This window comes from Ranitomeya variabilis, chromosome 2 (assembly GCF_051348905.1).
Source record: "Ranitomeya variabilis isolate aRanVar5 chromosome 2, aRanVar5.hap1, whole genome shotgun sequence".
NCBI classification, from domain to species: domain Eukaryota; kingdom Metazoa; phylum Chordata; class Amphibia; order Anura; family Dendrobatidae; genus Ranitomeya; species Ranitomeya variabilis.
In genome coordinates, this window is record NC_135233.1 from 48,908,780 (window position 1) to 48,924,185 (window position 15,406).

Sequence of the window (15,406 nt, forward strand, 5' to 3'; positions counted from 1 at the left end):
ATGACATTACGCCAGTTCAGCTAATCAAAAGAACAGCAGCGGATGCCATCAGATAAGAGGCAGGTCGCAGTGCTACCGTCAAGCGGCCATAGAATACTGACGAGGCCGAAGTACCTTCAAACTGATTCGTACCAAATCTAATAGATAAAAATTCTGTAGATTGATAGACACATAGAAATTCTATGTATATACAGAATATATATATATATATATATATATATATATATACAGGCAGATAGGTTATTAGTTATTAAATAGAAGATAGATAGATAGATTGATAGATAGATAATAGACAAATAGATAGATGGATGGATTTATTCTGCACATTTTCGCCTCTGATAGTTGCACAGGATTTAGAATCACAAGACACAAACAATGAATATTCCGGTTGTTTTCTAGGATACGTGGCACTACCATTTAACCATGGCAGCAGGAGTGACAGGAGCAAGTGTGGGCACAGAGTTTGAGCAGCTGGTGTGCAAATTACTGAGCTTGGATGGAGAATCGTGTAAGTGCTGCTTCTCGGGGAGAATATCGCATATGCGTCCAGTCTATACATGTGGCAGTGTATGGAGGCCGTGAAGGTGCAGAGGTACAGTCGAGGCAAACACCATGCTTACTAGGAATCCAGAAGATTGGTCCGTTGTTTACCGACCAGCCCGGTCATCAGATCTGACCACATTAGATCTCTAGCACTGGCATTGGGGGGGTTAAATTGGACAATTGCCCAGGACCCCTGTATCTAAAGAGACACCCTTTTCCATCACTTTTGTCCAGCTCCTCATCCATGGAAATGAGTGGTCGAACAGCTGAAAAGCCATGACTGCAGTAGAGAGTGTCTAAAGCTAGCTCTGTAAACTCCATATTTGCCGAGACCAGAATAGAGATCTTCTGTATCAGAAAAATATGTTCCTGTTCCTTGATGTTTTTATACGTTTGACATCCACTTTTCGTACACCCTATTTGGGAATCATGAGTTAATACAGGGGTCCCCTCTTCAGGATACTCATTTCTTGTCCACCGTGAAGAATAGTTACAAGGTGTCTCTTAACCTGGAGGACCAGTGCCGTCCTGCATCATACAGACAAACAATTGATATAAATTGGTGTTGTGTAATGCTTCATTCCTCCTGTGGTGGCGCTGTAGGGAAATGTTACACTAAGTGTCAGACTTCCCCACAGCTGATCGCTGGGATCGGGGGGATGCTGTAATTTGCCACTTATGTTGAACACATGTTATATAGTTACTAATTTGATTGCTCCATTTAGGCACACAAGTATGGAGACATCCTGCTCTGTGCCACAGCAAGGAAGCCATAACGTCACCACTTACTACCTTACCCTCAGAGGCATTACAGACAGAAGCCATCAAATTATTTAAGGTAAAAAAGAAAAGTAAATGTGAGCATCATGTGATGTTAACGGCATCAGTACATAATTTGCCTGTGTCCCATTACTTTAATAAAATGCCATTTTGTTGGCGCTGTTAGTCATCGGGTCCTTGGTTTGAATCCAATCAAGGACAGACCCTTGAACTTTGTGTATTATCTCTATGTCTAGGTGGGTTTGCCCTTGGTTTTCTGATTTTCAACCGGACGTCTAAAAACACAATGATAGGTTAAAGAAGTTGTCCAAGATAAATTCTTTTCCTTGAGAGAATAACAAACTTGCGTGCAATTACACGTGACAGCTGCAGTGGCCGAGAGGCTGCACTGGACCTGGGGAGCAGGAACATTATTGAGTTTGCTATTTTTTTTCAACCTGTGACCACCAGAGATGTCTTTTCTTCTGCGCCTGCCATCCTCAACCTGGCATTTCGGGCACCTTACCAGTTCTTGTGAGATCAAAATGTCACATGAGACATCATGCAACGTCATGGCGTTCATTGCACCGACTAGTCAGTGCATGCGGCACCCAGAATGCCGGACCTAGGATGTCAGATGCCGAAATGATATCCGGCTACCAAAGAAGACCAGAATGGATGCCTGACCAGGGCAGCACACACTCCGCAGGCACTCACTCCCTGGCTCTAGTGCTGTCTCCCCACCACTGCTTTGTGGCTGTATCGGTGATGTCGCTGCATCGGTGATGTCACATCAACAGTGCACTTTACCGATCTAGCCAGTCACTGAGCTCAGGATGACGAAACATGCTGCTATGCTCAGTAATAATAATAATAATAATAATAATAATAATCTTTGTTTATAAAGCGCCAACATATTCTGCAGCGCTTTACAGTTTAACAGTTCATACATAAGTCATAAGTAACAACGTTTAAAATAATACAATAATTAAAGCAAAGTAAGATGACCCTACTCGTGAGAACATACAATCTACAATAAGGTGAGGGAGACACAAAGTACAGGTGCATATTTACAATGATGGTCCAGGCATCTTGAGTGAGGGATAGATAAAGACTGCATGAGGTAGTCACCAGCCATTATTTATGGAGCTGTTAGGTGTGGTGGAATTTCATGGAGGATTATTCTCAGATAGATAGTGAATGGGCCACTCACCCACACACACACACGCACGCGAGAGTGCACACACAACGCACGCAAGCATGCACATACAAACACACAGACTTTGATTAGGGAAAGTGATAGGCCACTCTGAACAGATGTGTTTTGAGGGAGCACCTAAAACTATGTAAATTGTGGATAGTCCTAATTTCTTGGGGTAGAGCATTCCAGAGGATTGGCGCAGCATGGGAGAAGTCTTCGAGGAGGTATGGATTACAGTAGTGCAAAGGTTAGTCGAAAGTCGCTTGCAGAGTATATTGAGCGGGAAGGCCGATAAACAGAAATGAGGGAGGAGATGTAAGGGGGTGCCGCACTGTGGAGAGCTTTGTGGGTGAGAACAAGCAGTTTGATTTGAATCCTTTAATGATTGGGCAGCCAGTGCAATGACTGGCACAGAGCGGATGCGTCCGAGTACAGATTAGCCAGATAGATGACCCTGGCTACTGCATTAACCCCTTCACCCCCAAGGGTGGTTTGCACGTTAACAACCTGTCTCCTCCTTACATCTGTGACCTCATCTCCCGGTACTTTCCTACACGCAACCTCCGATCCTCACAAGATCTCCTTCTCTACTCCCCTCTTATCTCCTCTTCCCACAATCGTATACAAGATTTCTCTCGCGTATCACCCCTACTCTGGAACCCTCTACCACAACACATCAGACTCTCGCCCACCATCGAAACCTTCAAAAAGAGTCTGAAGACCCACCTCTTCCGACAAGCCTACAACCTGCAGTAACCACCGATCAACCAACCGCTGCACGATCAGCTCTATCCTCACCTACTGTATTCTCACCCATCCCTTGTAGATTGTGAGCCCTCGCGGGCAGGGTCCTCTCTCCTCCTGTACCAGTTATGACTTGTATTGTTCAAGATTATTGTACTTGTTTTTATTATGTATACCCCTCCTCACTTGTAAAGCGCCATGGAATAAATGGTGCTATAACAATAAATAATAATAATAATAATAATGACCGGGCCAATTTTTACAATTCTGACCACTGTCCCTTTATGAGGTTATAACTTTGGAACTTCAACAGATCCCAGTGATTCTGACATTGTTTTCTCGTGACATATTGTACTTCATGATAGTGATAAAATTTCTTTGATATTACCTGCGTTTAATTTGTGAAAAAAACGGAAATTTGGCAAAAATTTTGAAAATTTCTAAATTTTCCAACTTTGAATTTTTATGCAATAAAATCACAGAGATATGTCACACAAAATACTTAATAAGTAACATTTCCCACATGTCTACTTTACATCAGCACAATTTTGGAACCAAAATTTTTTTTTGTTAGGGAGTTATAAGGGTTAAAAGTTGACCAGCAATTTCTCATTTTTACAACACCATTTTTTTTTAGGGACCACATCTCATTTGAAGTCATTTTGAGGGGTCTATATGATAGAAAATACCCAAGTGTGACACCATTCTAAAAACTGCACCCCTCAAGGTGCTCAAAACCACATTCAAGAAGTTTATTAACCCTTCAGGTGTTTCATAGGAATTTTTGGAATGTTTAAATAAAAATGAACATTTAACTTTTTTCACAAAAAATTAACTTCAGCTCCAATTTGTTTTATTTTACCAAGGGTAACAGGAGAAAATGGACCCCAAAGTTGTTGTACAATTTATCCTGAGTACGCCGATACCCCATATGTGGGGGTAAACCACTGTTTGGGCGCATGGTAGAGCTCGGAAGCGAAGGAGCGCCATTTGACTTTTCAATGCAAAATTGACTGGAATTGAGATGGGACACCATGTTGCGTTTGGAGAGCCCCTGATGTGCCTAAACATTGAAACCCCGCACAAGTGACACCATTTTGGAAAGTAGACCCCCTAAGGAACTTATCTAGATGTGTGGTGAGCACTTTGACGCATTAAGTGATTCACAGAAGTTTATAATGCAGAGCCGTAAAAATAAAAAATCATATTTTTTCACAAAAATGATTTTTCACCCCCAATTTTTTATTTTCCCAAGGGTAAGAGAAGAAATTGGACCCCAAAAGTTGTTGTACAATTTGTCCTGAGTACGCTGATACCCCATATGTGGGGGTAAACCACTGTTTGGGCTCATGGGAGAGCTCAGAAGGGAAGGAGCGCCGTTTGACTTTTCAATGCAAAATTGACAGGAATTGAGATGGGACGCCATGTTGCGTTTGGAAAGCCACTGATGTGCCTAAACATTGAAACCCCCCACAAGTGACACCATTTTGGAAAGTAGACCCCCTAAGGAACTCATCTAGATGTGTTGTGAGAGCTTTGAACCCCCAAGTGTTTCAGCATAGCAGAGCAATGAAAATAAAAAATAAAAAAATTTCCACAAAAATTATTTTTTAGCCCCCAGTTTTGTATTTTTCCAAGGGTAACAGTTGAAATTAGACCACAAAAGTTGTTGTCCAATTTGTCCTGAGTACGCTGATACCACATATGTGGGGGGGAACCACCGTTTGAGCGCATGGCAGAGCTCGGAAGGGAAGGAGCGTCATTTGGAATGCAGACTTAGATGGATTGGTCTGCAGGCGTCACATTGAGTTTGCAGAGCCCCTAATGTACCTAAACAGTAGAAACCCCCCACAAGTGACCCCATATTGGAAACTAGACACCCAAGGAACTTATCTAGATGTGTTGTGAGAACTTTGAACCCCCAAGTGTTTCACTACAGTTTATAATGCAGAGCCGTGAAAATAAAAAATCTTTTCTTTTCCACAAAAATTATTTTTTAGCCCCCAGTTTTGTATTTTCCCAAGGGTAACAGGAGAAATTGGACCCCAAAAGTTGTTGTCCAATATGTCTTGAATACGCTGATACCCCATATGTTGGGGTAAACCCCTGTTTGGGCGCACGGGAGAGCTCAGAAGGGAAGGAGCACTGTTTTACTTTTTCAACTCAGAATTGGCTGGAATTGAGATTGGACGCCATGTCGCGTTTGGAGAGCCCCTGATGTGCCTAAACAGTGAAAACCCCCCAATTATAACTGAAACCCTAATCCAAACACATCCCTAACCCTAATCCCAATGGTAACCCTAACCACACCCCTATCCCTGACACACCCCTAACCCTAGTCCCAAACCTATTCCCAACCGTAAATGTAATCCAAACTCTAACCCTAACTTTAGCCCCAACCCTAACTGTAGCCTTAACCCTAGCCCCAACCCTAACCCTAGCCCTAACCCTAACCCTTGCCCTAACCCTAGCCCTAGCCCTAACCCTAACCCTAACCCTAGTCCTAACCCTAGCCCTGACCCTAACCCTAACCCTAGCCCTAACCCTAGCCATAACCCTAGCCCTAACCCTAATGGGAAAATAGAAATAAATACATTTTTTAAATTTTTTAATTTTTCGCTAACTAAGGGGGCGATGAATGGGGGTGTGATTTACTTTTATAGCGGGTTTTTTAGCAGATTTTTATGATTGGCAACCGTCACACACTGAAAGACGCTTTTTATTGCAAAAAATATTTTTTGCGTTACCACATTTTGAGAGCTATAATTTTTCCATATTTTGGTCCACAGAGTCATGTGAGGTCTTGTTTTTTGCGGGACGAGTTGATGTTTTTATTGGTAACATTTTTGGGCATGTGACATTTTTTGATCGCTTTTTATTCCGATTTTTGTGAGGCAGAATGACCAAAAACCGGCTATTCATGAATTTCTTTTGGGGGAGGCGTTTATACAGTTCCGCGTTTGGTAAAATGGATAAAGCAGTTTTATTCTTCGGGTCAATGCGATTACAGCGATACCTCATTTATATCTTTTTTTATGTTTTGGCGCTTTTATACGATAAAAACTATTTTATAGAAAAAATAATTATTTTTGCATCGCTTTATTCTGAGGACTATAACTTTTTTATTTTTCTTTTGATGATGCTGTATGGCATCTCGTTCTTTGCGGGACAAGATGACGTTTTCAGCGGTACCATGGTTATTTATATCTGTCTTTTTCTTCGCGTGTTATTCCACTTTTTAAGCGTTGTTTTTAGCCTCGTTTTTTTTTTTTTTACAATGATCACTGAAGGGGTTAACTAGTGCGACAGTTTTATAGGTCGGGTCGCTACGGACACGGCGATACTAAAAATGTGTACTTTTATTGTTTTTTTTATTTAGATAAAGAAATGTATTTATAGGAACAATATATATCTTCTTTTTTTTTTGAATTTTTTTTTTTTTTTTCACACATGTGAATTTTTTTTTTTTTACACTATAACATTGCCCCGGGGGGGGGGGGCATGATGTTATAGTGTAAGATCGCCGATCTGACACTTTGCTGTGCACTGTGTAAAATCGGCGATCTGAAGTGCACAGTTCCTGGAGGCTTCCCGACGCCTGCTCTGAGCTGGCGCTGTGAAGCCACCTCCCCTGCAGGACCCGGATGCCGCGCCCATCTTGGATCCGGGCCTGCTGCAGGGAGGAGGAGGTAAGAGACCCTCGGAGCAACTCGATCACATCGCGTTGCTCCGGGGGTCTCAGGGAAGCACGCAGGGAGCCCCCTCCTTGCGCGATGCTTCCCTATACCGCCGGAACACTGTTTGATCGCAGTGTGCTGGGGGTTAATGTGCCGGGGGCGGTCTGTGACCGCTCCTAGCACATAGTGCCGGATGTCAGCTAACACCCGGCCGCGATCGGCCGCGCTCCCCCCGTGAGCGCGGCCGATCGCGCTGGACGTACTATCCCGTCGGTGGTCATACGGGCCCACCCCACCTCGACGGGATAGTATGTCCGATGTCAGAAAGGGGTTAAGAATGGACTGGAGAGGAGAAAGTCGAGTGAGGGGGAAGCCAATTAATAGAGCATTGCAGTAGTCCAGGTGGGAGTGGATCAGGGCGAAAGTGAGGGTTTTTGTGGTTTCCATGATAAGAAAGAGGCAGATTCTAGAACTGTTCCTTAGGTGTAAGTGGCAAGAGCGGGCAAGAGATTGTATATGGGAGGTGAAGGAAAGATTGGTGTCAAACATAACACCAAGACAGCGCACCTGCTGCTTAGGTGTTAATGTGGTGCCACCCACGGAGAGGGAAATGTCAGGTTTAGGGATGGTAGTAGATGGCGGGAGCAGAAGTTCAGTTTTGGAAAGGTTGAGTTTCAACTAGAGAGCGGACATGATGTTGGAGACTGCGGACAGTCACTGGTATTCTGTAGTACACATGGGGTAAGGTTAGGGGATGACGTGTATAGTTGTGTGTCATCAGCATAAAGATGGTACTGAAAGCCATATCTGCTGATGGGCTGTCTAATTGGGACTGTGCAGAGAGAGAAGAGAAGGGGGCCAAGGACTGAAACCTGAGGGACCCCAGCAGTGAAAGGAAGAGGAGACGAAGTTGGGCCAGCGAACAATACAGTGAAGGAGCAGTCAGAAAGATAGGAAGAGAATGCCTATTGAGTGGAGCATAGATAGTCGGAGATGGTGGTCAAAAGTGTCAAAAGCTGTAGAGAGGTTGAGAAGAATGAACAGAGAGTGGTCACCGTTTCATTTTGCTGTCAGAAGGTCATTAGTCACTTTGATGAGTGCAGTTTCTGTTGAATGTAGGGGCGGAAGCCGGACTGTGATGGTTCTAGGAGAGAGTGAGTGGAAAGGTAAGGGGTAAGGCAGGAGTAGACCAGGCACTCCAACAGTTTTGAGATGAAGGGGATGTTTGAGAATGTTCGGTAGTTATTGGTGCAGGATGGGTCGAGAGAGGGTTTTTTTTTAATAATGGAGTAATGATAAAGTGTTTGAAGGGGGAGGGGAAAATACCAGAAGGGAGGGAGATTTTGAAGATTGTAGTTAGGTGTGTAGTGACAACTGGAGAGAGAGACTGGAGGAGATGTGAGGGAATGAGGTCGGTAGTGCATGTAGTAGGATGAGAAGAAGAGAGGAGCCTAGAGACTTCTTCTCTGATGGGATCAAATATGGAGAGAGAGTGAGCCAGGGGAAATGCAGGGGGATGGGAGTCACAGCACTTGGTGGCTGGTAACTGATTTCCTGACGAATATTCTCTATTTTCCCTATAAAGTGGGAGGCCAGGTCATCAGCGCAAATGTCTGTGATAGGAGCCTGTGTTTTTGGACTGAGGAGGGACTGAAAGGTGTAAAAAAGTTGTTTTGGGTTGTTAGATAGTGAGGAAATAATGGTGGTAAAGTAGATGTGTTTGGCGAGGTGAAAGGCAGCGTTATAGGTCCTTAGCATAAATTTGTAGTGGATGAAAGTCTTCTGGTGTGTGAGTTTTCCTCCATAGGCATTCAGCACTCCTAGAGCATCGCTGGAGAAGCCGAGTTTGCAATGTGAGCCAGGTCTGTTTTACTCTGTGTTTGGCGGTTCTGAGGGTGAAGGGAGCTACTTGGTCCAGGGGGCTTCTGAGAGCGTCATTGTAGTGGTGTACAGCCAGATCAGGACAGGAAAAAGAGGAGATAAGTGACCGTGATGAGTGTTGGAGTCTGTACGTGAATGAGGGTTAATGGCTGGTAGATTTCTGAATGTGTGGTAGGTAAGATTATGCTGGGGTGGGCGAGGATTTGGAAGTGTGAATGAGAGGATATAGTGGTCAGAGAGGGGAAGAGGTGAGTTATCTAGGTAGGAGATAGAACAGAGTCGGACAAAGACAAGATCAAGGATGTTACCGTCCATGTGTGTTTCTGAGCTTGAGAGCTGTGAGAGGCCTAGATAAGTGGTTAGTAATAAAAGCTGGGATGCAGATGGAGAAGTGGGACTCTTTGTAGGCATGTTGAAGTCTCCCAGGATAAGGGTTGGTAATTCTGAGTACATGAAGTGTTGCAGCCAGGCAGAGAAATTGTCAAGAAAGTAGGTGGGTGAGCCTGTGGGCCGGTATATGACCGCTACTCTGAGGGAGAGGGGATGGAAGAGCCTGATGGTGTGGAGCTGAAAATAAGGGAATGAGAGTGATGGAACTCAGGGGATGACCTGGAAGGTGCATTGTGGGGACAGGAGTATGCTGACTCCACAACCAAGTCTGTTTGCGGGTCTCAACGCTGTCCGTTAGCGATCACCCAAAAACGAAATGTGAACCTAGGCTAGGGTCACATTGCGTTAGGGCAATCCGTTAAGCGCATAGCGCTAGCGGATTGCGCTAACGCAATGCTTCTCTAGGGTCCGCATTCGGCGTCCCCGCTAGCGCAGATCCCCGATCTGCTCTAGCGAGGAACGGACCTCGGGCGCGCCGCGGACGCTGCAAGCAGCGTCCGAGGTCCGTCACTCAAATGACGCGACATTGCTAGCGCACGCCCAATGTGGGCGGGTGCTAGCGACGCACTCACCATTATAGGCTATGGCGGCGTTAACGGACTACGTTAACACCGCGTTATGCCGCGGTGTAACGTAGTCCGTTAAACGCGGTCACATAACGCAATGTGACCCTAGCCTTAAGCCACCATGGGAAATAGCAGCAGGGTAGACAGTGTCAGAATCCTGAATCCAGGTTTCAGTGAGGGCCAACAGATTAAGACAGTTGTTTATAAAGTAGTTGTGCAGGAAAGGAACTTATTGCATACAGACCATGGATTCCAGAGTACACAGTTAAAAGAGGGAGATGAAGGAGTACAGCTAATGTTAATAAGGTTAGAGAGATTTCTATGTGAAGAGGGGAGGGGTTGAGGTTGATGGAGGGTGGACCAGGGTTTGGAGAGATATCTACTGAAATAGTAGCAGTAGAAAGAGAGAGAGCAAGTAGTTCTTAGAATTGTGGCAAGGTTTTTTGTGCAGTGTCTTTGGGCAAGATGGGCTGAGGTTTTTCAGGAAGTTGAGAAGTGCATGGGAGCTGTAGAGAGGGGCTGATGTGTATGAGGGGTGATGGAGGAGGGATGGAGCGGTGAATGTGGATGGCAAGGGCACACAGGGAGATAGAAATAAAGCACATGGCTAAAAGGGTGTGCAAAGTGTGGGTTACATGTCTCACACCCTGACTAACTGCCATTGAATTAACTTCTACTTCTAGATACTTAGCTACAGGGATACTTTGCTGAAGAGACGCGTGCATGCTCCCCAAACACGTGTGCAGCGCCCCAGAGTCCTGGTCGTTGCAGTAATGTCGCTCTGCCACTAAGGGGAGTGATGTTACGTCTGATGGCACTGAAGGAGTTCACCTGACCAGGTAACACTCACACTACACTTCACACTCCGGCCACCAGGGGGAGTGGTTCTATCTAGTAGGCCACTCCTCACACTCTGGTAAAACTGGGGGTTGGACAGGAAGACAGAGAGAAGTAACTGGGAAGAGCTAGAGAGGGGACCTGTCAGGGATGGGATCCTGACAGATTCCCAAGAAAGGACAAAAAAGTGAGAAAAACAGGAATACAGCAAAGAGGTGATAGGACCAGAAGGAGTCGTGCTGTAAGATCGAGGCAACATCCTTCTGAGGCGCAAACAGTCGGTGGCCGGAACGCCGAGAAAGTAAGAGACTTTAAGCATTACTTCCAACCACGGCAGGGCAGCCAATTATAGGTTGGCTGTCTCACTTAAACACCTAAGCAGACAACGGAGGCAGCTGTGGGAGATGGGCGACTCTAGAGTCCCGGAAGAACTCCAGGCCTACCCCATCATACGGGTGCGTCCTAGCCATCTGGGGGACGGAGGGAACGAACATCAGAGACAGACAGAATAAGTTGTGAGGACTATCCCGGGGTGCTCAGCAGGGAAGGACTACAACACACAGGCGCTAGAAGGTAGACACTGATTCCCACCTGAAAAGGGAGCTCCGGATGTGCCGTTGGACCGGCCGGTCTCAGCCAGCCCGGTTGACCGTGTTCCGGACTGAGGGTCCTGAAGCCTTCAGTAAAGAGGTAAAGAGACTGCAACCTCGTTATTTACTGCGGCCTGCACCGCACCATAACATCATCACCACCCACACATCGAACTGTCATCTTTCATTGGGCGCCCCTCAGCAGGGTCACGGACCGGGTCTAGCCACCGTGACAACCCCAGAGCAGAGACCCAGAGGCCCGGTACCGGGTACCCCTCGGCCCTGCGGCAGTGGGGGCGCTACACGTGCACCAAGTAGGGCGCTACTAAATTTATAGGGCTGAATAGAGGGTCAGGTCAGAGGGATTGTGGGAGCTGGTTTGGGATAAATTAGCAGCTGGTCAACACACCAGGAGGTGGATAGATGATCAAAGACACTAGGCCTGGCTCCATCTATATGCTAGAACACCTTTCACCAGATAACATCTAAGTTTCCCAGCCATGGATATTCAGCAGTGAGTATTGGCTATAATGCAACAGATGAATTATAGCAAAGATTCAGCAGGCAATGTTGTCATATACCATTAAAAATTATTGCAGGATGACAAGGCAGTAGATAACAGACAGCAACCAGTGTTATACCTGTGTGAAGGATGTTAATTCCTGGCCATTGAATTAACTGCTACTTCTAGATACTTAGTACCATAGTACTGAGATCAGTGACTGGCTAGATCACATAGTGCTCCATACAATGTAATAGGCCACACATAGTACTCCATACAGTATAAAGGACCGCACATTTTTCTCCATACAGTATAATAGGCCCCGCACAGTGCTCCATACAGTACAATAGTCCCATATAGTGCTCCGTACAGTATAAATGGCCCCACATAGTGCTCCATACAGTATAATAGGCCCCACATAGTGCTCCATACAGTACAATAGTCCCACATAGTGCTCCGTACAGTATAAATAGCCCCACATAGTGCTCCATACAGTATAACAGCCCCACATAGTGTTCCATACAGTCTAAAGGGCCCACACAGTGCTCCATACAGTATAATAGCCCCACATAGTGTCCAATACAGTATAAAGGGCCCACACAGTGCTCCAAACAATATAATGGTCCCCACACAGTGCTCCATACAGTATAAAGGGCCCCACATATTGCTCCATACAGTATAAGGGGCCCACATAGTGCTCCATACAGTATAATAGCCCCACATAGTGTTCCATACAGTATAAAGGGCACACATAGTGCTCCATACAGTATAATGGTCCCCACATAGAGCTCCATACAGTATAAAGGGCCCCCACATATTGCTCCTTACAGTTTAAGGGGCCCACATAGTGCTCCATACAGTATAATAGGCCTCACATAGTCCTCCATACAATGTAAATGACCCGACATAGTGCTCCATTCATTGTAATGCTCAGTACCATAGCACTGAGATCAGTGACTGGCTGAGCGCTCAGCACCACGCGACTTTGTCTTGCCATTCCATAGCACTGCTATCTAAAAGCTCAGGAGTCTATATTCAAGCAGCGATCCTTGTCTGATAAAGGCCCATGTCAAAGGGATGAAACGTCACTGTAAAACGTTGCAATAAAATATTTGCTACTCATTCTGGAGTGCCGAGTATCTTGCTATGTTCTTATAAATATTTTTTACTTAGGGTAAATATGGTAATTTTTTAAAAAAAATATCGTCCTGTTATTTTTGGACAGTTTCCGAAATGTTTTAGTTAAAATTTCACACTGGATCGCTCCATCCAGGCCTTCACTTTAGGCGTGGGATTTGCGGGTAATATGAGAGCAGCAGACACTTATGTCATCGTCTCTACACACCTACAGTGGAATATGCTGCAAAGCAAACACAGAAATATCCAGCTGCAACAAATCAGCCGCATATGTGAAGGAATAAGTCCTATATACGATGCGAAGGAGAACTCAGCATGCTGGGAGGTCAAGGCAGAGATCGGGATAAGAAATACCTGCACCTCATTCTATAATCTGTGCCTGGCGGAGGCTGACACACGGGCGGGATAAGGGGATTCACTTCTCATTGACCCACAGTGTTCGGAATCCAGATAATGAGCAGGGTACACTCCACACCCCTCTTTAATATCTGAAAATTATGACTTTTCAGACTTCCAGGATTATTTATTAGGACAGGAACATGATCTACTCCTCTGACCTTCGCAAACTTTTATAATACATTGTCTTATTTCTGTAGGGAACTTAAAAAAAATAAAACTCATTGCAGTAATATTTAGACGTATTACAATCTCCTGCTGACTGTTGTGACATTATGGTTTTTACTTTCAATAGGACCAGTCATAAATATCTTTTTTATCTATCTATTTATTTATTTATTTATTTATTTTTTGCATGGTGTAAATGCCGCAGTTCCCCTGAATCCGGCGTCATTTTTCTTTTGTTCCTGCGCCACTCCATTCTTGAGATATGGCCTTCTCTTTCCTGTATAAAAATCCAGTTTATTGACAAGTGGGCATGGACCCAAACTCTTTTCTGTGGGTGTTTTCTTGAAGACCATACCCCCTTGACTAATAAGACTAGATTTACTTATGGAAAAGAGGAGGCCATATCTATGGAATGGAGAGGTGCAGGAATGAAAGAAAAACAAAGCCGGATTCAGCAGAACAGTGGCATTTACATCAGATAAAAAAAAAATTGCATATTTATGGCAAGTGACAGGTCGTCTTAAATAATGGCTCATATGAAAACTGCTCTATAGCTTACTAATAGGCAGGTAATTGCTACCTACCTGCATGTTGTGCCCGGCCTCAATCTCTGCAGGCAAAGAGTGGTCACTGGCCGCTCCTGCTGGTGATTCAGCGGTTTCTGCTGATGTCACTTTGAAAGAACAGGGGCTTATTTTTCACTCTGCTCTGTGGACAGCACGTGACTGCTGACATTATACTGATTGACAGCCAGCTCTCTGCTGCCTAACTGCGGGGAGCCAGCTGTCAATCGGCAAGATGTCGCAGTTATGACCCACTAACATAGCATCCTGGAAGAAGAAAACCTGCTCTGTTGACATTGTGCAGCTGAATCACCAGCAGGAGCGGTCAGTGACTGCTCTGAGCCAACGCCGGATATAAAAAGCAGGTAGTTTCCTCTGTTAGCAACTACAGGTGCTTCTCACAAAATTAGAATATCATCAAAAAGTTAATTTATTTCAGTTCTTCAATACAAAAAGTGAATCTCATATATTATACAGAGTCATTACAACCAGAGTGATTTATTTAAAGTGTTTATTTATGTTAATGTTGATGATATGAAGTTTGCAGCCTGTTCCAAGTTTAAGATTTTTCTCTTCTGGGAGTGTCCCTTTCTGTAATACAGGCTGGATGTGAGGTCTGAGTGTATCCACGGTGATGAGACTTTCAGCTTTTAATATTTCATCACAGCTTCTATCCTGCAATTTCCTCTTCATGTGCTTTTCTCGTTTTCAAGCAACTGTTTTCTTTGCCCTCTTTGAAACATGTTCATGCTGTGAAGATCTGTGTATAACCTTCTCCATTACCTGCTGCTGTCTCTAACATCGCGACAAGAGTGGACAGAGCCCTCAAGAAGCTCTGACGGATTTGTAACATTTTTTCAAAGTGTTGATGGTCTTACACACACTTTGCAGCAGCCAATATTAGAACATTTTCAATCAAAACTATTTACAAAGTTGCTTACCTTTAGCATTTAATAAGCAAATGGCGAGAAGATGCACGTAACCCCCGGACAACCCTTTTATATAAAGTATGCAGCAAGCCTGTGTGCTCTTTCTAGTGGTGGCTGCAGAATGTTTTTGTTTTACTGTCAATTTATGGACAGAATTTAGATTAAAAAAAATAAATAAATACATCTCTGACCTCTATAAAGATACATTATTCACAGACTTTTGGACTTGGTAAAAATAGAAGAAAGAAAGACGATAAAATATCCTGAGTAGTAGTAAAATTACAAAACTTTACTCAAAAGATCAGATAAAAGGAAGCCCCGTGGTGAAGGCTCGACAGAAACGCGCGTCGGGGTGGATGTATGTCCAGCCAGGAGTTTCACAGCCATCCTGACCGGTATGACTTGAGTTAATCATATATATATATATATATATATATATATATATATATATATATATATATATATATATATATATATATATATCCTATATAGAAATATACACTGGTACTGATTATTATACTTT

General features: G+C 44.3%; 1 protein-coding gene across 1 annotated transcript in view; it reads left to right on the forward strand.

The window, feature by feature from the left end:
- The window catches only part of PLEKHH2 (pleckstrin homology, MyTH4 and FERM domain containing H2), a 220,612-nt gene that overhangs the window by 154,711 nt on the left and 50,495 nt on the right, over positions 1 to 15,406 (forward strand). The window contains exons 18-19 of the mRNA XM_077282384.1: positions 400 to 508; positions 1,269 to 1,381. Coding sequence (XP_077138499.1) covers positions 400 to 508; positions 1,269 to 1,381 — 222 coding nt within the window. The remainder of the gene's footprint in view (positions 1 to 399; positions 509 to 1,268; positions 1,382 to 15,406) is intronic.